This window comes from Mesoplodon mirus (assembly GCF_964341445.2).
Source record: "Mesoplodon mirus genome assembly, chromosome: 10".
Classification (NCBI taxonomy): Eukaryota; Metazoa; Chordata; class Mammalia; order Artiodactyla; family Ziphiidae; genus Mesoplodon; species Mesoplodon mirus.
The window spans coordinates 25,076,838-25,104,717 of NC_138986.1; the positions used below are offsets into that span (position 1 = coordinate 25,076,838).

At 34.9% G+C, this 27,880-nt stretch overlaps 1 protein-coding gene across 6 annotated transcripts in view; it reads left to right on the forward strand.

Moving 5' to 3' along the window:
• REPS1 (RALBP1 associated Eps domain containing 1) overlaps positions 1-27,880 on the forward strand; it is an 80,260-nt gene that overhangs the window by 38,877 nt on the left and 13,503 nt on the right. For 3 of the 6 annotated variants that reach the window (XM_082633378.1, XM_082633376.1, XM_082633375.1), the window contains exons 2-12: positions 432-555; positions 2,185-2,381; positions 2,514-2,667; positions 3,225-3,349; positions 3,858-4,020; positions 4,299-4,362; positions 5,508-5,662; positions 17,186-17,307; positions 20,786-20,866; positions 26,379-26,466; positions 27,250-27,351. In XM_082633378.1, coding sequence (XP_082489504.1) covers positions 432-555; positions 2,185-2,381; positions 2,514-2,667; positions 3,225-3,349; positions 3,858-4,020; positions 4,299-4,362; positions 5,508-5,662; positions 17,186-17,307; positions 20,786-20,866; positions 26,379-26,466; positions 27,250-27,351 — 1,375 coding nt within the window. The remainder of the gene's footprint in view (positions 1-431; positions 556-2,184; positions 2,382-2,513; positions 2,668-3,224; positions 3,350-3,857; positions 4,021-4,298; positions 4,363-5,507; positions 5,663-17,185; positions 17,308-20,785; positions 20,867-26,378; positions 26,467-27,249; positions 27,352-27,880) is intronic. The other 3 variants (XM_082633380.1, XM_082633379.1, XM_082633377.1) reach the window with 2 other exon arrangements.

Below are 27,880 nucleotides of genomic sequence, written 5' to 3' on the forward strand. Positions count from 1 at the left end.
AGTTGTGTTTATGTAGTTAAAATTATGCATCCTGCCTTTTCCCACTTACTATGTCATTTTATGACTTTCTTTAAATGGCTGCTTAATAATCTATTAGTTGCAGAAACTTTTGGCCCTATTGTATGCACAGTGTTTATGAAGAAGAGTAGATGGCACATTTGTTTCTAAAAGATATGATTCTTAATAAAATGTAGTTGCTTATCACATGAATTTTAATACATAGGAGAATGATAACCCTCTTATTGTAAGGTCAGTGCCTTTTTATTTTCAAACATTTAAACCTGAAACTTGAGGAAGATGGTTGTCAGTTGAGAGTAATATACCATATGTCAGCTGTGTATTTTGGAGAAGTTATAAACAGAAGTTAGATAGCTGCTTATGTGGAGAATTACTGTCATAATTCTTAATGTTAACATTGTGTTCTTTTATAGATTATGGAGCTTTGTGGTGCAACTAGACTTGGTTATTTTGGAAGAAGTCAGTTCTATATTGCTTTGAAACTTGTAGCTGTTGCCCAGTCTGGCTTCCCTTTAAGAGTGGAAAGTATAAATACAGGTAAATATGGAATATTAGTAACTGAAATGAAAATGAACTTCTAATCACAAATGAAGTAAAGTCAGAACTGTTGAGTCTTTCTGATGTTTCAGTGGCATTTGTGACGTTGAGTTAGTGTCATGTCTTTTACTACCATGCTCTTTTCATTTGTTAATATTAGAAAAATATGTCTGTCTTAACTCTGTTATGGCATATATGTACTTCATACATATTTGATGGTAATATAAAAACTGTTAAAATGGTGATTTTTAAAAATTAATTTACTAAAAATTGCTTAGAATTTAGATGAATCATTTTATCAAGGGAAATGATGAATTATAGTGCCCATCTTCATATATGCTTTCCTTATATTCTTTTCTACTAACTAAGTATAAAACAACATTATACTTTGTGTTTTCCTGTTTGGAAAAGCCATGAAAGCTCCATTTGAAATTAGAAAGTATTAGTGACCCAAAACTTTGATTGACAGACACAGTATTAAAAATATTGGCAGACTAAAACCCAAATACAAGCATCTAACCACCTTACAAATGTCACCTAGGATAATTTGTTTTTCTGTTACTTGGAGGCTCATTGATGCCTAAGTAGATGGAAATTCTATAAAGGTAGGCACTTAAATGCAGAGTTCTTTGGTTTTCATAGGAAAGGCGGGCAAGAGAAAACTTGAGGTTTTAGAATTAGAATTAGAATTTTTATAACATAGTTTTAAGTACCAGCTCAGTTTATTAGTCATCCAGAGGTTTTCATTGTGGAGCTCTGGTTTGCCACGTATCATTGTTCTAGAGTTGAGAGTTTACATTCTTTTCAGGTAATTTTGAATTCCTTTACATAAATGCTGAATAAACAATGTTTTCCCTTCTTAATGTGGAGATTCTAAAGAGAAATTCTGGTAATCATGGTGGAAGGAAGTACACTTTCCTCTAAAAATGGTTCTGCTGCTGTATTGTTCTAGTCTAAAAGTGTGCAGAGAAATTCTCAGTCTTTTATCCTCTTCTCTATTTAAAATTGAATGTAGAATATTTGCCTGTAGGAGTGTCATAAGCTAGACTAAAGTGGGTGGGTATAACTAACGCCTTGTTCTGTGTCCTTGGTAGGTGAACAGTAAGATGTTTTCAGGAATTTCTGCAATGAAAATGTCTAGATTAATCTAGCCTCAAACTTAGTGACATATTCTTATTTTGCTTAGAGCTCTAATATCTTCCTTTAGGGAACCAGTGTGAGTAGAAACAGCCTAGGCTTCGGGGTCTGACTCACCTGGGTGCAAATCCTAACTGTCAATGACCTTGGTATCTTGGAGTCTCAGTTTCTTTCTCTGTAAAATGGGGTTGATATGGTTATGAGACGAGATAGATATAAAGTACAAGCATAGGGCCAGACATGCAATGAACATTTAATACAGCTTAACTCCTTAAGGACAGTTTGGTGTTACTACTTCTTTCTAGGTTAGAGTTTCCCTAAACAATCTAAGGGAGATGATCTGAATTTTGTAGAGATAAACATTTTGTGCCTGTTGTTTCTGTATCAGTTTTTGCAAAAATTCTTTCTAATGTCAAATTCATCTCTTATTTCAGTTTTTCGTATGTATACCGTTTTTTATTTTGAAATAATAATTATTTTTGTGGTTAACAGTAAAGGACCTTCCTCTGCCAAGATTTGTTGCTTCAAAGAATGAACAGGAATCTCGTCATGCAGCTTCATATTCTTCAGACTCTGAAAATCAAGGGTCTTATTCTGGTGTAATTCCCCCACCACCGGGCAGGGGGCAAGTGAAAAAGGGATCCACAAGCCATGATACTGTCCAGCCTCGTACATCTGCAGATCAGCAGGTAAGCACTTGCGTGTAAATGCTACCAGTTGATGTCCTGTGCTGATGCTTACACTGAAACATTTATTGAGTGCCTTAGTAATGAAAATGTTACCTTAAAATTTAAATTTTAAAGTAATGATGTTCTTTCTAGGAACCTGTATCCCCAGTAGTTTCGCCACAGCAGTCTCCACCAACTTCTCCACACACATGGAGGAAGCACAGCCGCCATCCCAGTGGAGGAAACAGTGAGAGGCCTCTTGCAGGACCTGGGCCATTTTGGTCTCCCTTTGGTGAAGCACAATCAGGTATTTAGAAATTTTTTAAAGTAACATTTATTAAGGGTTGTAAATTGAAGAAGGCTTGATAATGTTCCTTTAAGAGTTGCCTCCAAGTCAATTTTTAATTATATGTTAAATGCCTTAAAGAGAAGCAAAAGCCAACTGTGAAAGTTTCTAAGTAGATATATCACTTTGAAGAGTGGTAATTGCATTTATTTATATCTATGATGCTTAGACAAAAGTTTACTGGGATCAGATTCTCTGAAGGGTAAAATGAATAAATAAATATTCCTAGGGATATATTCCTAAGTATAGATTATATTAGTGAAGGGATGTACACTTTGTTGTAAAAATGATTCTGCTGCTATATTGCTTATTACAGCAATAAATTGGTTATACCAAATGAGGTATAATTTTAAATTGACAGAAAAGATTCCATTTTGGAAATTGTTAACATTTCTTCAAAGTTAGCATTTAAAAGAAAACTTTTATATGTGTGTGGTGATTTGTTATCATTAAAAACCTTGTAACTTTTATTTTTTTCTCCAAAAATGAGTCAGCATGTTTACCCATTCTGCTTTTAGGTTCTTCTGCTGGTGATGCAGTATGGTCAGGGCATTCTCCACCTCCACCTCAAGAAAATTGGGTCAGTTTTGCAGATACTCCACCAACCAGTACTCTTTTAACCATGCATCCTGCTTCTGTCCAGGTGTGACATTTTATTGGTATTGCATTTTTATTTGCTTCATTCAGAGTATTGCTGCAGTCATTGTTTTCATATTTTGCTGTTGCAAATTTTATAAATGTAAGTTCACTCTTTTACAAAAAAAACAGAACTCTGTGCGTTTTCTTCAAGTCTGTTTTCATTGGAATGTTTCACTGAAAGTTTTGGCTGATTTTCTTGCTGATTCCATAGTGAAGTTTTGAAAGGTTTCTGCATCTAGGAATATATTTGCTTGGCTTTCTTAGCACATTTTACATAACTTTCTGTTGCTTACATATTGCTGTCGTTCTACACATTTATATAATCATTGTGCAAAAACGTTTAATAATCTATATAGCAAATATGTGGTTTGCTGATGAGTTTCTGAAGACTTCTTATTTTTTAAGCATCCACAAAAAATAAGTTTTACTTTCAAAGATAAGTAACCTAGCGATCTTGGTCCATGTAATCATATAGATAGATGCTGTACTGAGGAAAAAATGTTTCATTGCAGGACCAGACAACAGTACGAACTGTAGCATCAGCTACAACTGCCAATGAAATTCGTAGGCAATCCAGTAGTTATGACGATCCCTGGAAAATAACAGATGAACAAAGACAGTATTATGTAAATCAATTTAAAACCATTCAGCCTGACCTAAACGGATTTATTCCAGGTGAGTTGTTAAAAACAGAAGTTCTTCTAGATGGGATAGGACAAGTTCAATTTCATAATCTCAAAAACATGGGTTTATTGGTCAGAGATTATAAAGGATAAATTAATTCTCAAATTACCTAAAAACTTTATAATCGCTGGAAACCAAAAACATGACATGTACACATGTTACGGTTACCTTTTTCGCAGTGACAAAAGTCTTAAGACTCTTACCTCACATTTTATTCTTGGAGCTTTAAGTTCAGAATAACATTAAACAACACTGTTTTACTATTTCAGGATCTGCAGCTAAAGAGTTTTTTACAAAATCAAAACTTCCTATTCTTGAACTTTCTCATATTTGGTAAGTGTGGTATATCATTAGTTGGGTAACGTGGGTTGTTTCAGAGGAGTTTATAGCAGGTAGATTTTTGCACTTTAAAAAATAAACTATTAGAGTAACCTTTTCAAGAATAATCTCAAAGAACTCAGTATTGCCTTATAATAGCCAGCTTCTCTCTCAATCTTTAGAAAAGAAATGTGATAACACTGTAGTAGTTCTTTAAAATGTGCTATAAAATTCTTTAAGCTGTATCACCTGTTTCTTGTTGAAAGCATAATGTGTGGAATAAAAGCTAGTTTGCTCATACATGGTTATGTTTATCACATTTGTTTTTTAACAAGTTTAGTAAGTTCTATACCAAGGCATGATCTTAAGGACATGCTTAGCTGCCATTTAAATATAGACTGAGACTCAGGGATAGCTGCTGTGTAGTTGAAATTAGCCATTAAAACACAAATTACAATCACAGATTATTTTTTAAAAACAATTATTGGATAAACAAATGTTATTTCTACTGTATATCAGTGTATTTCTTTACATTCTAAATTATTTTGTTATTAAGGTTTTTAGAAGCATAAGATGCTATGGTAGGAAGTAGGTAGATAATGCCTAAAACCGAAAAATCAAGAACTAGCAATATGTGCATGCTATTTATGTAGTTTAAGGTAATGGATAAAAAAATGGTTGCATCTGCAGTCAGAAAATCGACATCAGGGTGGGGCTACTCTTTCTTTGTATCAAGCCTTGTAATTCTATTGGATGCTTTAAAGTGCATACATGGAGAAGTTCGATAACAATAAAAACAGTTTTTAAAAATTTCAGTGACTTACTAACTAAGCCTAGCTTTAACTAAATCCTGTTACTAAAAATGCATATGGGTTAAAGGTCATTTTTTGGTGACTTTATTTATTGGGACTGTTTCGTCAGCATTTTATTTTGAGAATTTAAGGCATACAGAAAAGCTTAAAGAATTGTTCCTTGAACACCCATATGCCCGCTGCCTACAGTTAACAGTTTGCTATATTTGTTTTATTACATATCTTTCCATCTATGGAATTTAAAAAATTATAGATTGCTATTTTCTGGGAAAGGATTTCTCTTCTTTTTGAGACCTAAAGGGAGTCAAAGAAGAATATGATTATATTAATAATAAGTTTTTCTTCTAGGGAACTCTCAGACTTTGATAAAGATGGAGCCTTGACACTGGATGAGTTTTGTGCTGCTTTTCATCTGGTAGTTGCTAGGAAGAATGGCTACGACTTACCGGAAAAACTCCCTGAAAGCTTAATGCCCAAACTGATTGATTTGGAAGATTCAGCAGGTAAGATCGGGAGCTGAAGAGACCTGATTGCATGTTTAATAAACATAACACTTGATTCTCAAAGCAAAATAAAGATAGACGTTAAAACTTAGTTTAAGAGCATAAACATTTCATCAGAAGCACGTAGATTTGCCATCAGAATAGGATGTACAGGCTGAACCTGGATTAATGGCTTGGCTTATTTAGTAAACTTTAAATAAAGAGATTAAGAATACATGCCACTATTTCACCTTACACTAGTGACTTGCAGAGATCTGAAGAGCATTTCATAGTGTCTTGTTACTTTGCTGCCTTTAATTGCATTATAAATTGTCTGAAGTGGGTAAAGTAGCCTGTCTTTATTATCAACATTTTTCCATTTAATGCATCTTGATTTGTTGAAGGGAATGCCTGGTTTATCCTTAGACCTCTGCAGTCCGCAAGCATTTTCCTTTAAAAAGCCCACCTCTTTTCTTCAGACTCTAAAGAAATCTGGGAAATTTGTATTTGATTGTAGATAGCGCTTTTTTAAAAATGTTTACAAGAATGCTTTTATAAGTGCTCATATTTACTGGTAACTTTCTTTAAAAGGAAATAAGACTACAAGGGGTAAACAATGAGTACTTTTTTCTTACATTCTGAATGAATAAGAGGACATTAATGCTAAATTCTTAATGCGCCTAATTAAAACTAAATTATTGTTTTCAATTTTTCTATCTAAATTCTCGTATTTTATGTTGGAAGGAATTTTATGCTTTTAAAAAGAGAAGATAGAACGGAATTTGGCTTTTAAAAGGGCAACGTCTGTTTAACTCAGAAATGCAAGTCATATGACTTCACTGTCTAAATTATACGGAAAGAACCATATACATGTCATTTTTGTCAGGAAGAGAACAGTCTCCTTGGAGTTAAGAATCTGAGTGTGCTTCTAGTTTTGCTAATTACTCTGTGACCTTCCTTGGGCAAGTTCTAACCATTTACTCTTATTTTTTCCTTCTGTTTCTCCACCTGAAATGTGGATTTGATGCCATTCATATTTTAAGACCTGAATTGTATCCTGACCTTTTATCAACCAATAGGTTGATTAAATAATTTACTGTTGATGTCAGTTTTTTAGAAACATTATCCTGTGAGAATCCTAGGATTTGCCTAATCATTTCAGGTAGTTATTTGGCATCAGTTACCCTCTAACTTGAGCTGAAAGCTAAGTGGTTTTGTCAGATAATTTTGCTTCAGAGTTCTTTGGTTTACCTAATTAGGAAATAAACAAAAATCACTTCTTTATTTAGCTTTTTGCTAGTAGCCAAAAGGGAAGCTATTTTGATAGCTACAGACTTGCTGCATCATTGATTTATAAATTAGGCTTGTATGTAGAGTTTTTCTATGACTTTAATTTTTTAAAAACTGATAGCATACTAATACAAGAAATAAGTCAAGCTTATTCTGTTGTATGTCATTTTCTAGAGACTTGTCTGATCTTGTTATCTATTGGATTCAGATAGGTGAATCTGGCTTTTGCATGTAGTCAGTAGAGTCTTTTTTTTCTTTCTTTAATTTAAATAAAGTCTGGTTCTTTGTCATGTTGACCTACTGATGGAATTTTAAGGCTGATGATGCAAGAGGTTCTTTCCTGGGCATTTGTCTTTTTACACCTGTTAGATTTGTTTAGCAAAGAGACACTCTGGTTTTTTGCCTGCATGTGTCTATACACTATTGCTCTAACTATAATTTTAAAGGTGTCAAAGACTCAGCTTTTTCCAATTCTAACATAATATTATATGGTTTTCCAGTCAAATTTATTGTAAACATTTTGACCACACAATATTAGATTAAAATCTACTTTGCCTACTTACAAATGATGAATTTGGAGTTCTATTTTGAGGTGGGAAGAACCATTTAATCTTTTTTCTCCTACCTATCATAAGCCTGAGGTTCATGACACAAAGTCCTTTGAATATAGAAATTGTCATGTGACCCTGTGATTCAATCAGTATCCTTAAAAAACATTTTAAAATAGCTGTGTTCTTAGAAGTTCCCAGTTAAAGGAGGCATACCCAAACACTTTCTTTTGGCTGATCTGAGAACTTATCATAAATATTCCTTCTGTGGAGACTTTGTGCCTTACAGGCAAAGGTGGTTTCTATCTTCTCTGATCTTGCACAGCATATCCTATGTGCTGTTCACTATGGCACACATTATGCTGAATCCTGTTCTTTTTTTTTCCTCTTTCTACCACTACGCTCTGAGCGCCTTAAAAAAAAACAGGAAATGTATCATATTCATTGTAGTATCCTCAGGACCTAGCACTTTGCAGGCATGGACCTTAGCTCAGTAAATAATTATTGAGTAAATTATGCTCGGTATGTGCCATTTTTAAAGTAGTGTTTTTTCCTTAACATTTCTGTCTTTGAAAATAGTCATTTGTTTTTGTTTTTTTTAAAATAAATTTATTTATTTATTTTTGGCTGTGTTGGGTCTTCATTTCTGTGCGAGTGCTTTCTCTAGCTGCTTTGAGCGGGGACCACTCTTCATCGCGGTGTGCGGGCCTCTCACTATCGCGGCCTCTCCTGTTACAGAGCACAGGCTCCAGTCGTGCAGGCTCAGTAGTTGTGGCTCACGGGCCTAGTCGCTCCGCGGCATGTGGGATCCTCCCAGACCGGGGCCCGAACCCGTGTCCCCTGCACTGGCAGGCAGACTCTCAACCACTGCACCACCAGGGAAGCCCAGTCATTTGTTTTAACTTTATGATGTTGGGACATATTAAAATATTAGCTCCACAAGTATTCTATATTTACAATTTAAGTAACTCTTACAGAAAAATAGATGATGAATAATGATGACTTGAGTTATAGTTGCTTGAAGTAACAAGCTAAGCTTTCTGTAGGCATGCAAACATAGGTGGGATATATATGTATTTTTTCCAAAGTCATTTGAACAGATTTATAGGATTAAATATACCAGATAAAACAGAACAACAAAGGACCAGAGGTAGAAGTACTTGTGTAGACCTGAATTAAAATAGTTAACATTGAACATCACTGAATTTGACAGCTGGAGTAAATAAAAAGGGAAACTTGACTTTCGTTGTCTTATAAAAGAAAACACACAAGAATTCATCTGTGGAGGCTTTCTGAAGCTGAATTCAAGAAAGAATTGTAATCTTCTAGGAATAGCTATCTTCTTTTCTTCTAAATTTTTAAAAATTTTATTGGAGTATAGTGGACTTACAATGTTGTGTTAGTTTCAGGTGTACAGCAAAGTGAATCAGTTATACATATACATATATCCACTCTTTTTTAGATTCTTTTTCCATATAGGTCATTACAGAGTATTGAGTGGAGTTCCCTGTGCTATTCAGTAGGTACTTATTAGTTATCTATTTTATATATAGTAGTGTGTATATGTCAATCCCAGTCTCCCAATTTATCCCTCCCCCCTCTTAGGAATGGTTATCTTCTATTAAAAAAAAAAAAAAAAAAGATTAAGGTGACCTGCTAGCCTACCACAATTGTATCTTAAAGAAAAAGAAAAAAACAAACACGTTGAGTTATTATACATTTTAAACTCAATCTCCACCTCTTAAACTCAGTTTCCAAAGAATCATCTTTGTAGCACAGTTTCAATTTTACGTGTATTTTTTTGCGATTATTTGGTCAATCTCTCTTAAACTAGATTAGAGGTTCCTGGGCAGATAGTAACCAGATTGGTCTTGTTCATCATGTTTAAGCACCTAGCAGGGTGCAAATTGAGTACACATAAGTAGACGTTCACATTTTTGAAATGACTAAATTGGCTGAACCACTTGTTTAAAACTGTTTCGTGTCTTCACACCACACTGCTCACGTGAGCACCTCAGTAGTATCTGCTTGAGATGCTCAGAGGTAAAGGAATTTGTTCACTATTCTGAGTCCTCCTCCATAATTGCTGCTTTGTACAGTAAACTTGAGCATGTGTTTCACTGTTCTTGATATGGTGCATAGATAGCATAGGTCCTCAAGCTCCTAGTGGTACTTTTAACATGAATATTTTTAAAAGCCAGACTTTTTATTTATGAGTCATATACCAAAAATACATACTTGAGACTAGCTTGATGTGAGTTAATCAATGTTAATAGTTTCTCTTGTGTTCACCCAGAAAATTTTAACATACAAAAGCCTGCAGAAGTAACACATGCAGCTATCTGTTTTTACACAAGTGCATTCACGTCCTTGATTTTTTTCTAATAGTGTTGTACATCTCTGCACTTTGTTACATATAGAGCTGTCACATTCTTTATCATAATTAGTGAATGTTCCTTACTTCAACCAGTTTCTTATTGATGGAATTTTTGGATAGTTTCCTGGCTTTACTTTTAAAATGGTGTTGCAAAAAAAAAAAAAAAAGATACATATATTTCTGTTTTGTACAGAGAACCTCGAATCTTTGCTTTGGAAAATTTACTCTCCAAGTGCCTTTAGTTGCAGAGGAAAATGAAAATAAGCACTAATATTCATCATTAACTTTACACCTAAGGAATTAATTCTCAAGCCCCCCCCCCCATATATGTGTACATTCTTAGCACTCGTGTCATTTCTTTTCAGATAGTGGGGTATTGGAGGTGATGAATCAGTACAATTGTAAATATTGGCAAAGGTGCACCATTTAGTGAAACTGGACAAAATAACTAAACTCCTCAAATTCCTGGCAAAAACAGTGACAAACAAGGCTAGCTAATACTTGAAGGAGAAAAATCTCTGCAAGAATGACACAGTAGGGGCTTTAAAAGATTATGGTTTAAATATCAGTGGATTTAGTAAGAGTCTTTGGGAATACTTAACAATACCGTTAATTATTTTTTGCAGAAATGAGCTTTTTTCTTTATGATTGTGTTGTGAAAGTCAAAATGAAGTTAAGGATGTCTGTCTTGCTCTGTTAGGACGACAACTCCATGGAAATAAATGGGAGCCTTGTCTTCTTGCTCAATACTGTATCTTTGTTTACTATATTTACTTATAGGCCCTCAGTAAATGTTCACTGACTGAATTCATGCTTTTATTAATTTTGCCACCAAATTTCACCCAAAATCTTTAACATCTTTTATGGTTTGTTCTTTATGCTCATTTTCTGTGTAAGTCTTGAAGAAAACGCCCCAGTTTAGTTGTTTTTTCTCTTTATGAAATTTTAGTCCTTATTTTAAGTGGATTAACTTTATACTTAGATAATGGAAACCTCCTGTATATCTGTGGGTAATATTCTTTGAAGTATAATAGCTGAGCCAAATAGTATTTGCTATAAAATGTTGATCAGTACTGCCAAAAAAAAAAAAAAAAAAAGCAACAGATGCAATTTAATTAGTATTTGGGGTAAGTGTTTTATTGTTTTCAAACCTTGTTGGACATGTTTTTACATTCATTTTTTAAAAATCTTTGGTTTTAATTCAAAACTAATAGACTTCTACATAGTCCTTCTTAAAATCTGCTTACTGAGTAAGTTTCCATTTTGTGGAGTATTGGGGAGAAGTGGAATTAATTTTGGAAATAGAACTTAGTTTTTCAATCCATGTAATATCATTCAAGGCAAACAAAGCATATCTTAAATTAAGTCTTTAATTTCTTTCTGCATATGCATTGCTTATCCCTGTCTTTTAAGTGTGAATGAAAAAGGTACTATTTATAGGGGGTTTTTTTAAACTTAAAATTTATCCACACCTGTTTTTTTAAATTTTAAATGTTTTTTTCTTGTACAAATAATATTCACATCTCAAATAAAAGATATAGTTACTTTTTCTTAGATGAAGCTGATAAATGAAATTAGAACCTTGAACCTACATGATTGAAGAATTCTTCCTAGATTTGTTTTGCTACTTGAAAAGAAAATAAGTTTTAAACCATAAGACTTTAGGGAGTGTATATATTTCTATTAGATTGATAATAGCTGGCAGTCATTTTGAAACAACTTCTTAGTGTATTGAGTATAATAGTAGGAAAATGAGAGAAATTTGGGGTGGGTAGATTATAAACCTAGAATGAAACTGAAAGAGGTTCTTTCTCTTTAAGAAAGAGGTTGTTCAGCAGGTACACTGAACTGAACTGAATCTGGGAACTTTTTAGGGTCTATGGAGCCTAGAAGGATGAAAACTACTGACAGTGTTTTTATTTTCTAGTGCGATCCTGAAAATAAGGTTTGCACTTTTCATATTATCATCACTAACTTTTTTTTTTTTTTTTTTTTTGCGGTACGCGGGCCTCTCACTGTTGTGGCCTCTCCCGTTGCGGAGCACAGGCTCTGGACGTGCAGGCCCAGCGGCCATGGCCCACGGGCCCAGCCGCTCCGCGGCACGTGGGATCTTCCCGGACCGGGTCACGAACCCGTGTCCCCTGCTTCGGCAGGTGGACCCTCAACCACTGCGCCACCAGGGAAGCCCTATCATTACTAACTTTTAAATGTAGATTGACAGTACATCAGTATGATCACACTGGGTTGTGCCTTCCAGGTACACTTTTATACATGGAAATACTTTTTGCATAAAAGCCCTTTTGGGGTTGACTTTAACAAATAATTTAGGCTCATGCTCTTCTTTTTCAGCCCTGATGCTCTGATGATGTCAGGGGCAGAGCAGAACCCTCAGAAGGGAGGCAGGGTTGACACAGTGTTCCAGCAGGAGGCTAGGTTGGAACACTGCATCAGGTAAGAGTAAAATTACACCCCTGCCTCCGTAAGGATACAGTCTTAAAGACTAACTTTTGTGGGCAGCTATGAAGCTCTTTGTTGGAGTATTTATAAGGAGCCAAGTTGAAGGAAGTGTAGTTTATTTACAGACATAATGCCTCTTCCCAGACTCATGACTGTTAGTTTCTAGAACATAGGTAATTTGCTCTTTTTCTACTGCCATTTGTTGTTCTATATATGAAGTTAGGAAAGAAGCAGTGTGTAATTTTGCTAATTTATTCCAGAGATAATTTTTGAATTTTCTAGGACAGTGATTTTTTTCAAACTTTCTCATCTTAGGGACCCCTTTACATTCTTAAAAATTTTTGTGGACCCCAAAAAAGGCTTTCTTTTTGTAGATTAGATCTGTCAATAGTAACCCTATTAGAAATTAAAACTGATACATTTTTTAAAAATACTACTTTATTTTAAAGTAACAAGAATAAATTCCTTACATATTAGCATAGGTATTTTTAGGAAAATAACCATATTCTCCAAAATAAAAAAAATTGTGAAAAAGGTGGCATTGTTTTACACTTTTGCTAATCTCTTTCATATTTGGTGTAACAGAAGACAGCTTAGAATCTCAACTAGCTGCATTCTGCATTCAATCTGATGAGTGTGTTACTTTGTTTGAGGTATATCAGCGGTTGGCACACCAAGCCCTGAGGCCAGATCCAGTCTGCTGACTGTTTTTGTATAACCTGCAAGCAAAGAGTGGTTTTTGTTTTCAAAAAAGAATAATATTTATCACACATGAAAATATAAGAAATTTGAATTTCAGCATCCATAAATAAAAATTTATTGGAACACGGCCAAGCCCATTCCTTTGTGAATTACCTATAGCTGCTTTTGACAGCAGCACAGTTGAGTGGTCGCAACAGAGACCTTATAGCCTGCAAAGCCTAAAATATTTACTGGCTAGCCCTTTGCAGAACAAGGATGCCAATCCTTAGTACATGAAGAAAATTTGGCCTCACGTAGTAAAAGGGAGGACTATTTTCAGATAATTTTGGATATTCTTTGGTACTGCACCAAAGCTCAACAAGTGGTAATTTCTTAAAGGTTAATTGCAGTGTAAAAGCTGAAACCATATTAATGAATTGTTTGTACTGTTATATAGATCTGTCTTGAGCTTTGAATGAATCTTTTACCCATGCACGGCTTTGTAACATAATGCACCGATTATTTGTAAAATATCAGTTCATTGAGTTGTACAGGTCTTTCAAATGTTGGGACATTTTATTATAAAATATCAAAAAGTGTGTTTGTTAATATCACAGCCTATCTTATCAAGGAAGTACTGGGAAGCTCTTGAGCTTATAGACATAGATGTACATTTTCCAAAATTCTAATCTTCACTTAAAAGCTCAAACTTTATCATTAGTAACAAATACTGAAAATTGTTATTTTCCTTGAAGGGACAGGGTCACTTAATCCATTTTCGAGAAAATCCCTGCCTAATAGCCATGTCTGAATAATTACAGTTTATCACCTGTTCTTTCAAGAATAATAGTGGCCTGTTCAGCTGACATCTGAGACAACCGTTGCACTTTAATATGGAGAAGTGCTTCATATTTGTTTCCCATTTTGCCACAGAATATTTTAAAAATGTGTTTCCCGGGGTGAGATTTAATAAAATTAATAATTTTTACTGCTTAATGGTGAACATCCTTCAGTGAAATTGTCATGCATATTTATTGATTTATTTATTTTTACATATTTTAACCGGGATGCATGGTGGTAAAGAATACAATGACTGCTATATTGTAGCAGTAATCGCTATATATTTACATGCCGCTGCCTTGATTCTTGCTAATAAGCTATAGCAGTTCTACCCACCATTGCTTTCGCAACATCAGTGCATAGGCCAACACAGAGAAGAAGCATTATTACTATTACAAAATAATTTTGACGTTTTAGACCCCCCTAACAGTGTCATGGGGACTCCCAGGAGTCCACAGTTCGCAGTATAAGAACTGCTACTGTAGGAAAATAACTGTAGTGGAATGACTATGAAGTATAATTATTTGGGTGAATAACACTAAAGTTCTTAGCCTCAAGGGGCTGGACCCACTGCAGCTTGGTACTAGTGAATCAAAGAGGTACCCAGAATCCATCCCAAAACTGAACTTCCCTGCAGTGGGGATGGTGTACACTCTGGCCCTAAATTTGTCAGTAGAAGACTAACAGGAGAACAGAGGTCTAGACATGTCAAATCAGGGCCCCAGTTTGCCTTAAGGTGACATTTGAAACTGAAATAATAATGCAGTATGACTTTTAAATAGGTTCTTTGGAAAATTAATCATCCTATAGTTAATACTATTTTTATTCTATTTTTCTTTTCTTTAATATCTGCTTTGGGAGATCTTTTAAAGACGCTTCTTCATTCACCATCCTTCTGACAGAGTTTCACTTCCGGTAAACTATCAAATCTAAAGCTATTATCCTTTCTTTAACTCCCTTTCCTTTTGTTTTAATTTAATAAATTTATTTGATATTTATTTTTGGCTGCGTTGGGTCTTCATTGTTGCACACAGGCTTTTCTCTAGTTGTGGCGAGCAGGGGTTACTCTTTGTTGCGGTGCACGAGCTTCTCATTGCGGTGGCTTCTCTTGTCGAGGAGCACAGGCTCTAGGCGCGCGGGCTTCAGTAGTTGTGGCACGTGGGCTCAGTAGTTGTGGCTCGCGGGCTCTAGAGCGCAGGCTCAGTAGTTGTGGCGCACGGGCTTAGCTGCTCCGCAGCATGTGGGATCTTCCTCGACCAGGGCTCGAACCCATGTCTCCTGATCTCTGCCTAGTGACATATGTGGTCTCCCCTCACCCCTCGTCCATCCTCTCCCACATTTGCCGAAGTAGGCTGTCATACTGCTCTGATGTAGGGCTCGCTAGAAGCATCTTGCTGGTGAGGTCCAGCTCCAGTTTGCCGTCAAGCGCCTTGCCGTCCTCGCTGCAGTCCAAGTTGAAGCCGCTGTGGAGCCGGGCGGCAGCTGCCCCCGGAGAGCTGGGCTCGGGGGTGGACATAGAGGCCGAGACCGGCAAGTCCATCCGGGAACGACTCTGCTCTGCCACCATCTTTAATATGTAATAACTTAGGCTAATTCATCTCCCTGTGTTACCATAGAAAAAAAAGTCCATGATTTTTGTTCACACTGAAAACCACAAGCTATTTCCATGAGGAATTTGCTGCTACTATTTATTATAAATAGTTTTTTCGTTAGGTTTTCTCTAAGAGCTTTGAGTTAAGAGGTCTTCATAGAACATTATATAAAGCATTTCTGCCTCTTATTTGTTCTATATCACTTTGGCACTTTTACTGAGAAAGAGATAGAATTAAGCAAGAAATAGCAACAATGCTTGATCTTAGAAAACAAAAATTTATCAAAATATGATGCTGGACTACAAATTAGAACTTGCAGTGTGATATGACTATAAAGAAATAATGTCAGGGTGAGTAAAAGGGAGGTGTTTTGAGATAGTCATGTAACAGAATAGGTGAAGAAAAATTTTGAGACTTCTTCAGAGTATCAATAGTTAATTTTGGTTCTAGGGAAATAATGGTAAAGAAGAATGAATTTAAATGAAGAACACACAAAAGTTACTCATTCAATAAATACTTGAGTGCCTGATATGTGGTAGGTCCTGTGCTAGGCACTAAAATGTGAAGGATTTACTTATGAATAGATTGGAAGGTTAAAACCTATACATTGCTAAGTTGTTACATGGCTGTCTGTATAGGAATCTGAAGTATATACTAGTACTAACATTTAATGGCAGATGTCTTTCTTTCTGATGGAGAAACTCAGGTACTATTTATTTTATCCAACTTGCCCATGGTCAAACAATGAGATAGTGATGGATATTAGAGTCATATTTTTGATACAGGTTCTAAACAGATTAGGTATTCCCCATTAATTTGGCAATCAATGTGATTTTCAGACTGGGATTATATTCAAAGCCCTGTAAAATTTGGGACGATTGGAATGAGAATTTAGTTACCATTAAATTCCTTCTGTTTTTAAATTACAATTTGAGAGCTTAGGGAGACCTTAACTAATTAAAATTAGAACATGATATCACATAATACTTTAAAAACCACTTTGAAATCCTGTCATGGATTTGTAGCTCTCTCAGTTAAGTCTGTAAATGCTAGTGAGCCTAATGATAAAAGTTTGTTTCGTGTGGGCTCACTGACTTTGCTTTTTGCTCATGCCTGGGCTCTTTCTCTCCTTTTGCTGTCTGCCTTGAAAATATATGCTGCTTCTTGGTAACAAGGAAGACTTGTAGAGAAAATTCGAGAGAATTAGTGTAAATCAGCAGTTCCCAAAGTATATGCCAAGGGAATATTGAGGGATTTTTGTCTGATAAAAAAAGGTTTATATTTGGGAAAAACTGATTTAAACATGACAAGCCTTTGATATACAAATGTGCGTGGGGACACTCCAACAGGGAATTATAGTATCCCCAGATTTATTTGAATAGAAAACCTAATATTTAAAAATACCTTACTGATTAATATTCCATGGAATACATTTTGGGAACTGGTACAAATCCATCCCTACTAGAAAAAGATTCAAAGTATGTACCCTATTGCATTGCTATGTACAACACCCTTTTTCTACTTATTTCTAACTAGATTTTATTTTCATGGAAAACTCTGGTTTCAGGTAGACAGTAAGTTGCAGGAATAAGTATTGCCTGATTGTCTGATTGTTAAGATGTTTGTTTTGGGAACGTGAGAAAAGGAAATTCAGATTATAAATTACTACTTGTGAAAACCTTCTGTTAGGTTTTTATGAGTAAATATTCCTAAACTAAAATATATTGTTTATAGAGAATTTCTCTTTTTTAAATTGCAGACGTTGGGGATCAGCCAGGTGAGGTAGGTTATTCAGGCTCTCCTGCAGAAGCACCTCCAAGCAAGTCTCCATCTATGCCGTCACTAAACCAGACTTGGCCTGAGCTGAATCAGAGCAGTGAGGTTAGCAAAGCTTCCCTTTTCTCTCACTAACATTCACTTTTTTAAGGTAAGAAGTTCCGAGCAGGGTAATTTCAGCATATAGCTCTTTCAGCGTGTGTGCATAGTTGAGGGACCATATCAAATGTGACTGTGATAGATATTTGTAATTATATGACTCTGAGGTTTTCAAAGTACTTTTTCATATGTATATACTATCATTTAGTTTCCACCATTCATTCCTACTAAATCCCTGTGAGTTAGATGGGGCAGATGCATGAACTTAACAGTCAAAAGGGTAAATGTCTTGGACAAGATATCTTACCGCCAGTAAGGGACAAGGGCTGAGATTTGAACACAGGTCCTTTGGACGTTCAGTCAGTTAGCACACCTGCTGTGTCACACTGCCTTCTCATTCCTGTAAGCAAGGCCTGGGATAATAGATTTGGAATCTTAGCATCAGAAGTGATATGAGAAGCCACTAAACCAGCTTTCCACATGAAAAAAATATTTTCTACATTCCAGGCTATTCATAGTAATTTATTTTATTTAATACAAAATGGAATGATTTAGCCCTATTAAATGCAGCGGTTAAAGACCATGTTATATAAGACCAAGCCCAGCGTGGAAAACAGAATTTGAGAACCACCCCCCATTACTTTGGAACTCCATTATACAAAACAATAAAAGTAGGGCCACTATGATTAGAATAAGGGAAGAGGACCTGAGGCCCTGCCTCCACAAAGCACCCTCTGAGGCCCCTCTGTTAAACCTTCATGCTCTGTAGAACTTCAATTGAAAACCACTGCTCAGCCTGTTAGAGCACTTTTCTTTGTGAACAAGTTATATTTTTTTTCCTTACAGTCTTTTGTATCACTTTTAGATAGTGCTTGAAGCTTCTGTGCTTTCTTTGTCTTTTAAAGCCAGAAAAATACTGGGTTTAAAGAGACACTAGTTAATTTTGGACAACTGAAAAACAAGAGAAGTAATTGGCAGGTTTAAAGTACTTGCTGCTGCTTTATGATGTAATCACAGATACCTGCTTCTGAGACATTATAATATACATCCATCATGCTGTCAGACATAAAACCATTTATATAAGTGTTTTTCTGGAGGGAAGATTTAAGCCTTGAAAGAATTTGCTAGTAGAAAGGCTTTATGGAGAATAGGGTCAGTGTTCTTGAAACCACTGTGTTTGCTGCCTTTATTCATTTCTGTCATTTTTTTTAAAAAGCAGTATCAGATTAAAAGAGTATTTTTACTGATATCTGTTCATAAAAATAGCAACTCTTTCTAAAGCATGTCAGTTCAAAAGCCCATCTTCATTCTAAGTAAAAATCACATGTGATCATTAAAGACTAGCAATGGAAATCCCTTTCACATCTGATGTAAGCAGTTGCATTTCCCTTCTTAAATATTCTTACCAAGTTTCATGTTGTGGTGTTTGCTAATAAGGACATGAATGTCATAACTGTTTTTTTTTTTACTGTGTGTGGAAAATCAAAATGTTACTAAAACTAACATTGATTTTTGACACATTTTAATAATATTTATTTTTTTAAATTTACTTAGGATATGGAAATTACATTTTAATTTTCTACCTCAAAGCACTAATATTCTTTCAACAAATATTTACTCAGCACCTGCAAATATGGATGAGGCACTGTAGGGGATACACTAATAACAATCTGTAACATTTATTGAGCACTTTTGATGTGTCCGTTCTGTTCAAAAAGCTCTTTACATATATTAACTCTTTACATTCTTATAACAGTCCTGTGACATAGGCATTATTAACCTCACGTTACAGATGGTACAACTGGAGCACAGAGAGGTTAGATAACTCGCCTGCAGGTGTGCAGCGTAACCAGGGTTCCAGTCATCTGGTTCCAGAGCCTGTGCTCTTAATCATTACACTAAAGTTACAAAGATAAGAGTGTTTCTCTGCTCTCCAGCTAGCTTACATACAGTCTTGTAAAATCAAGTAAAATCTCATGCCACCAAATAGGTAGACAAATGTCTTCTTTTTGGAAAAAATATTCTGCATCTAAACTTTTTTCCATAGTTAGATAATTAGGATTTTTAAAACTCCTTCTGTACCTATGCAACAATAATTATTGAGGAAACTAATTATATTAACAAATATTGGTAAGTCACTTCCCTAAAGTGATGTCCCAGGATAATGTGGATTTATCTTTATTCAGGAAACATGCTCAATGCATCAGTATTTCTTAGTATATCTTAATTTTATGATTTTAAAACTAATCTTTAGGGAAAGCTGTTGAATGACTGCATTAGCCATTTCTGTAGATAATTTTTATAAATGTGTTCATTTGCTAACATTTAGTTTCTACATGTCTTCTCAAATTGAATATTACTGTTTTAAATAGTAAGTCGAACTTTGAAGCATAAAAATGTATACTTTTCTATACTGAATTATAAAAAGAGGATTTTGGTTAATGGAGTAGGTGTGTCTGTGTGTAAACATTCGTGTGTATATATTGTATATGTGCAGATGTTTTTCCTTCTTCAGAGTATAACTGGTAATTCTTAAGAATCAAATTTTAATGATAATTTTAATATGATTTTGATATAAAATCCTATACTGTTTATTACTAAGATCTTCAAATGGAATTTACTAAAATTAATAATCACTTATCACTCCACCTAATTTGAGGTATGATATTTGTGTACCTCTTTTAGAAGAGTAGTATTTCATATCAAAATACATCTTCTATATATAACACATACTCAGTTGCTTGATTTGCTCTCATTGTGGCCGCATTCTGATTTTTCTAGCATGGGGTTGGAGGTGGGTGCCTGATTGGCAGTTTTGTCTTGTGGTCTGGCATGGCCCTGTTCATAATGCTGATTACAGGGGTTGACTTGCTACAGATTGACATAAGCTCAAACTTACATTAATTCCAGAATTCTTTGCATTTTATCTCAATTATATTTTATTAAATATCTATACATACGTACAGAATATGTGCACATACATAATAGAATCATCTTTCAGGGGTCGCACTGGCAAGTCGCACTGACTTGCTTTGTTTTGACCAAAACTTTGGTACTCAGAATTCATTAGTACCACCAAATCAGTGCATTAACATTTGGATTTTGAAAGAAGGATTTGAAGTTATTCTTTCTCTAGTCAAGACAAACCCCTTTATATTTTTCTTTTGTCACCATTTATACCACTTAGACTCTGTTCCTTTATTGTGTTTTGAATTGAATTCTGTAAGGCTTTGAATCTCTCCCGTAGAGATTGCAGTAAATTGTTACTGTACATTTGATCGTGAAGCTGCTCACTTTACATTACAAGATGACCCAGCATAGATAATGTAGAATGTTTATGGAAAAATAGAACTTAGGGAATTTTGTCAGGCCTACGAAACACAACTTGCAGTGCAACCTCTGAATTACTTTGCTAAATCTTCTCCGGTGATCTTTTACTCCATCTTTCTCATCATGCTGACTTGTCTCTCCTCTGTCTGTTCAGCAGTGGGAGACATTTAGTGAACGCTCTTCAAGCTCACAAACTCTGACCCAATTTGATTCTAACATTGCACCAGCTGATCCTGTAAGTCAATCACTTAGCTTGCTTGTTTGAAATTAATTTTATTAACCCAAATTTTCATTCATTATGGTTTTTAGCTGATATGCATGATTCAGTGGAGTGCTTAGAGGGAAATGGTGGCAGGCTTTTCAATTTTTGTGTGTTTAATGGTGGAAAGAACTTTTTTTTTTTTTTTTACCATTCTTTGTATTTTCTAGTTATTTTAATGAGAGAAATCTATGTTTTTAAAATCTGATACATGTGTCTAAAGGAGCATTTTGTGACAATTGATTTAGTTGACCTTGTTTTCATTTGCTAATTGAGTGTATGTTTTATTAAACATATACTGCTTATTTCAGTGTAACGACAGTAAATACTATTTTATTTGTATGCTTACACATCGTGTAACCTGTGCTATGTATGTAAATATGCAGTGTCATCTTTTATTTTAACAGTCCAGATGGTACAGCTTTGACTTAATTAGTATGTTGAGTCCTGTTACAAGAGAATCAAGTTCAGCAAAACAATAGTGCTGTTGGTCAAAGATTCCCATTGTGCAGAGGAGGCTCCGTCTTGTCTTCCTGTGGTTCACTGTGTTGCTTTGAAAATGCTACAAAGTTCACATCCTGATTTAAAAAATAAATTCTGTCTCATAGACTGAACTTCATATATGCCCCACCCGTCCCTCAAGTTATTTGAAAACTTCTATACTGTAGCTGTTACAGTCTTCTCACTGTTCACTCCTGCTTTTTCTTTTATTTTTCATTTTTTCCTATAAAGAGAAGGACATGCTAATAAGTACCTTTCAAAAAGAAAAGAGGAAGTAAGTAGGAAGGGAAGAAGAGTGTAAAGGTAGGATTTTTAAAAATGAGTTCAGTGAAAAGAATTGGAGAAAGTGACACAAGGCATTCTTTTTAGATGTTTCTGACCAAAGATAGCCAGCATTTATTAATTAAATGTTAAAATAGTCTTGTTATTTAATATGGATTTGGGAGAAGTGGCATTTAAAGATAATAGTACATCTTCAACATTTTAAATTAATGGCTCTTTGGTGTGTTTTATAATTTTAAAGAATTTATATCTGTTTGAAATACAGAGAATACTGCTATATTGAATTCAAACATAATGTATGGAAGTGTTTTAAGTGTCTATTTTTATAATCTATTCATTATTCAGGGGCCAATTAATATGTAGATTATCTGAGTCTTTGGCCTTCTCTTTCCTTACTACTTTGAGGACATTAATCTTTGCTTTTAGTCTCTGAAAAATGGGAGAGAAATAAAAAGGCAACACTTAACAATTTTTCCTGCTTATTAGCAGCAGTAATTAAAGTTTCTTGGGAAGTGACAGGTGCTATAAGCTAAAAGAAAGTTTTACTTCAGCTCTGAGTTTCATTTCTCCATATTATTCTTATCTCCTACTTACAGAGTCAAGTTAATTTTATTTAAAGTACTTAATAAAAGTATTTTACAGGGAAGGATGTAGCATTAGAGACTCTTTTATTCTCTAACCCTTAAGAGATATTCAGAGTAATAATTCATAGTATTATGATCTTTGTCAGGCCAGAAAAGAACATTAAATATAAAAATCTAGAACTCGGAGGCAAAATAAATTGACTCATGACTGGCAAGAAATGCAGGGAAATAGTTGACTTAATAACAGTGATATTCTTGTAACTTCTTGGAAATAATATCCAAATTTGTGAATTCCAGCTCTAGTGTTTTAAATGATATGGCACAATACTTTCTTTTGTTTTTTCTAGTATGGCAGGAGGCTCTAGGAAAGAAAGTTTTAAATGGTTAATTGACATTTTAAACTTGAATTTAGACCTCTAAATTTGATAAAGTTGGCAGTCTTAAATATTTATAATCTGGTACGTAGAAACATCTTTTTTCTTTTACGCTGGCAAACTATAATCTCACTATAAACTTTCAATTAGTACAATGCCCTGCTTTCAGTGAGGGTCTGAGTTTCTTAACCTTCATTTAATTCTTACCTGACATATTACCAGTCTACAGAACACAGCCTGTGGCCACATTCCCAAATGATCCTTTGCAAGGTTTATATAAATAAGGATTATAAGTAAGTAAATAAGGTCCATTCAGATTAGAAGAGACTCACATAGGAGAAAAAGAACACTACAGTTCTGATATGAATGTAACATACCTTACAGTGTCAGAAACACTTAATGGAATAATTTTTAAAAGCCAAATTTTGATAAGTAGGTATTGCTCAATAAAGTTTGTCTGTGAAGGACTCCAAACTGCTCTGTAGCACTTAGAGACAGCCACCACCCAGTGCAGTGACCTCACATGCAAACTGAGATGGTTAATTATTAGGCTCCCAGAATTGTTATGAAACTGAGTTTCTGATATCTCATTTCCAGAAACTTGAGTACTTTTGTTGAACTGCTTATTCTGGTAGAATCTGTTTCCACCAGGAAATTCTAGACTGACGAGAAGTGCAGTGCACTAGTCTCCGCCATGACTTATCTCTGATCTTGAGTGCTGTAGAATGTTTGACTCACTCAGGGTATGAAAAGGGAGTTCATTTGATCACTGATTATGCCCAGCCAACTCAGTTGGTCTGGTGGAGCCCCCTTCCAGGTGCCTGTGTTATTCTCTAGGAATACCAAGATGTCAAAAAACAAGTCCAGTCTTAAGTAGACCACAGCTTAATCATAATAAACTGATGGTTTAATATAGCTGACTTTGATAATTATCATATGTAGCCATGAACAAAACTGTGGGCAGAGAACTGTGGGCTAACTCAGCCCAGTGTGTTTGGGAAAGTTTTCACAAAAGAGGGTATGTTTGTATGATGAGTTTTGAATGAAACCGTGAATTGGCAGAAGTGGACAAGGGCATTGCAAGCAGAAGGTCACTAGCAGGAGCAATTCAGTGCAGTGAGGGTATAGGGTAGACACGGATGGGGGAGTGATGGGGAGCTGAAGAGTGTGGCTGAAACCTGACTGGGAAGATCTTTGTTTCCTAGACCAAGGGTCTGAACTTAACTAGGAGCTAACAAGAAGTACCATGATAAGATGAGGGTGCCAAAGAGGTAGCTGGGGAAGATCGTTCAGGCAACAATGTGAAGGACTGATGGGATCAAGAGAGAGTGAGATGATGAGCACCTGAACTAAGTGACACAAGAATAGCAAGTAGGCAGGGCTGGTTTCAGACAGACAGGATAGTAAAATTTAAGCCAATTAGAAAAGGTAGATATTTGAGCACAATAGAATATTCAATAAAGTACTAAGATGTATAAAATCAAGTACCTAAATATAGGATACAAATGTGCCATGAGTGTTTAGGAATGGGTTTCCTAAAGGCTTTGGGTGATTTGAATAGTTAGAAGAAAGTGAGCAGAGCCTGCCAGTCAGTCTCTTTACTTTTTTCTCTATTTTTAAATATGGGGATGCTGATTTGGAGCAGAGAAAGTGTTACCTTGGCATTTTGTGGCTCAGGACCCAGAGACTTACAGGCATTTATGGTTCTTCACCTGGGTGTTGAAATGTTTGAAGTCAAAGCTCTTTCTTCTGCTGCACGTCACAGTCACAGACCGAGCTTCTGATCACTAGTCTGAGGTGGGGCCTGGTCATCTGTGTTAAAGCTCTTCCAGGAATTGCCTTGTCCTACTGGTAGCAGGATCCACTGGATTAAAGCTAGTGCAGGCTCACAGCAACAATTAGTTATATGACTGAAGTATGCAACAGGAAATTGATTTGCTGGTACAGAAACTTATGCAAATTATTTAGAGAATGAATAGAACATTCATGATTTTCTTTTTGGGGGGTCATTATTGTGACCTCCCTTTATTGTACTGGAAATACATGAAAAGGCTACTTAATATTCCTGTTACAAATTTTATAAATATCACTCTACGTACATATACACAGAATATATATTAGATCAATATTATGAGTTAAAGCATCTAATAAGTTTTCCTTGCTTGTTTTTTCTTAGTGTGCTTTGGGTTTGGAATAAGCATGAATCTATCATGCTTTCTCCTTTAATCTTGCCTTAGAATGTTAAATTCTGATTCTCAGCAGTTATTTTTGCTATTAAAATTGTAAGTTAAGAAAATAGTAGTTATTCTTAAAGCCATGTTTTTCATAACCATAAACATAACAAACAACATCTTGAGTGTATTGTTAATAATTTCCTGAGTATGACTCATTCTTATGTGAGAAATCTAAACTTTTATCCATCTATTATGTTTATCTTTTATAACTGTAACTTTAGAGTTGTAGGGGAAATGTTAGTTTAGGTTTATTAAATAGTACATAACCCTGTCCAGAATCTCACTGGTGTAGGGACAGGAAATTACTGTAAATGGATTTATCTGTTTAATTGCAGTAAAGAATTCATTTGTTATAAATGGGTTGAATTTAGAGATTTTGTGAATAAGCCAAGGAGACCTGTCAAACAGGAGATGGTATGCTAGAAGTTGCAGAGGTGTGGTGTTAATACTGTCACCAAAACAGTGTCCAACTTAAATTGAAAGGTCATTGTCCTTCACACTAAATTATAAACTTAAACTCATTACTAGATATTTGAAATTTAAGGATCTCAAGTTCAGTCTTTAGCAGCAGCACATGCAAAATACGAGCTGACTCCTAGTAGAAGGGGCTGAACTCCTGTAGGCATGTTTTTTAGCTGGTCTGTTGCTGTTAAGCCAAATGCTTGATCCTGTTCTAGTTCCTCCCCTGGGCGTCTCAGCTCCCAGGGCCAGGCCTCCCTGGCTACCCAGATGCACCTTTCTCTCTTCCTTCCCTTTTGGAGAGGCTGCCATACATTGCTTTATACTCTTTTCAGAAGTTGATTCTGTCAGTTCCTTTACTCCTCTAACTAGACTTGCCACTCATGACTTCAGTTGAGAATTATCAGATGTAGTATAGTCACGAAAAAATTTAAGGAAAGTATTAATGTTAGAGTAGGAGTGTTACTTATCCCAACTCTTAAAAAAATGGGTTCCTTTGTGGAAGTTTTATGCATGAATTTTAAACAGTTCTGTAGAACTAATCTATAGAAAGTATCATGCCTACTGTTACAATATGACAGTCATGTCATTAACTTTGTTTTATACGTGAAAAAGAAAAGTGTCAAATTTTTTGAGCAGTTTAGTGAAAATGAATTCAATCTTTTACTTAGTCTTTGGGTTCTCATGAAATAGTTCCTTTTAACCTCAAAGGTTCAGATTTGTATAATTTCATCAGATCATTTCACACTTTGCCTTTGAATATTGTCTTGAATTGTATTTTTATAAGATCAGTTTTTTTCTCAAATCTTTAATCACTCAAAGTTAAAATGTACTTTTTATAAAACAAATCAGATTATTAGGTGTATATAGAAAACTTGATTTTTTAAAATATAATTCTGGAACTTTTATTTAAAAAATTAATTTTCATGCTTGCCTTAGTGTGAATGAGAAACTCTGTCCACCAGTTATTGAAGTGTTTTTAATTTTGGTTATTTCAGGGTACCTGCTTGGCATTTTTAATACAAATTCTGTATTTCCTCCCGTTTGTCTGTAGGATACTGCTATTGTTCATCCAGTTCCCATTCGTATGACTCCAAGCAAAATCCACATGCAGGAAATGGAACTTAAAAGAACTGGCAGTGGTAAGGAAGCTGTTGCTGGGTTGTATTTTAGTTTAGTGGGTTGTATTTTAGTTTAGCATCAAACCAAAATACACAGGTAATCATTCTGAGTTCAGGTTTCTTTTGTTAATTGCTTATTTTTTAACATAGTACTTTCTGCAATTATATTTGTACTGTGTGTGTGTGCTTGTATATTTTTTAAAATTTATATTACAGTTTTAAAAGCAAATTATTGAATTTAATTTATAAAGTTTTTAAATAAGGACGTTTGGAAAACGTGACTTTTCTAATACGCCGTGGGTTCTTATGATCATTCTTGTGAATTTACATTTAAAGTATGTTCAAATTTTAACCGAAGAGGTATATGTTAAAGTGAATCTTGACTTTGAAATAGTATATTTTGCTTTAACTCTTGAAGTTTCTCCTCATTTTAGATTAAATGTTTTAGTTAGGGTCTCTCACAGATAGATTTGTTTTCTATGTAAGTCAACAACATAAATTACCTATTTTACAGTCATTTGTGTGGTGTTTTATTTAACTAATTGCCCTTCAGGGATAAAATTAACAAAGTATGAACATGCAGATTGACTCTTTCATTATAAAGTATCTTCTGTTGTGGCAGAAAACAAAATTCTATATAAATAGGTTTATGTTTGTCCTATTAAATATTATTTTGTCTTACATTTCATGGATTTACTTGCTACTTCTTCGGAGTATTGAAACAAAGTCTTGTACTCTGAGGTTTATGAATTTACTAATTCAGATACCTATATCTTGTATTTTTACCTATTAATTATCTCCTAGATCATACTAATCCCACTAGCCCATTACTGGTGAAAACATCTGACCTTTCAGAAGAAAATAAGATAAATTCATCAGTGAAATTTGCTTCTGGAAATACTGTAGGTAAGTGAAAGATAGAATAGCATCATCCATTTGAGGTTTATTAAGTCTGGACTTAGAGTCTGAATAATTCAAATATATAACCATTTAATATTATCTTCACTGGATAATGCAGAGAATAGTCAGTCATTTTAAACACCCTACCCTCTGTATGAATAACTGGTTGCCCATTGCCACTGAACCGTCTTCAAGGCAGGCCTCCTGTTTGCCATCCCTCTCAACTAGCCAGATTTTGTATGTTGGCTCTTTCCCACTAGCTCCTTTCTTTCTCTCTCACAAGAAATTGGGTATATATTCATTCATTCAGCCAATGTTAATGGAATACTATGTGCCAGGCTCTGTTCTAGACACTGGGGATTCATCAGTAAACAAAACAAAACAAAAAAATCTTTGCCCTTTTGGAGTTTACATTCTGTAGGGGAGGTAACAGAAAAAAAGGACTCCTATCTTAGGAGATAATTAACATCCTGGATAAAAATTAAGTTGTGAAAGGGGAGAGGGAGTGACATTTTGAATAAGGTGATCAAAGAAG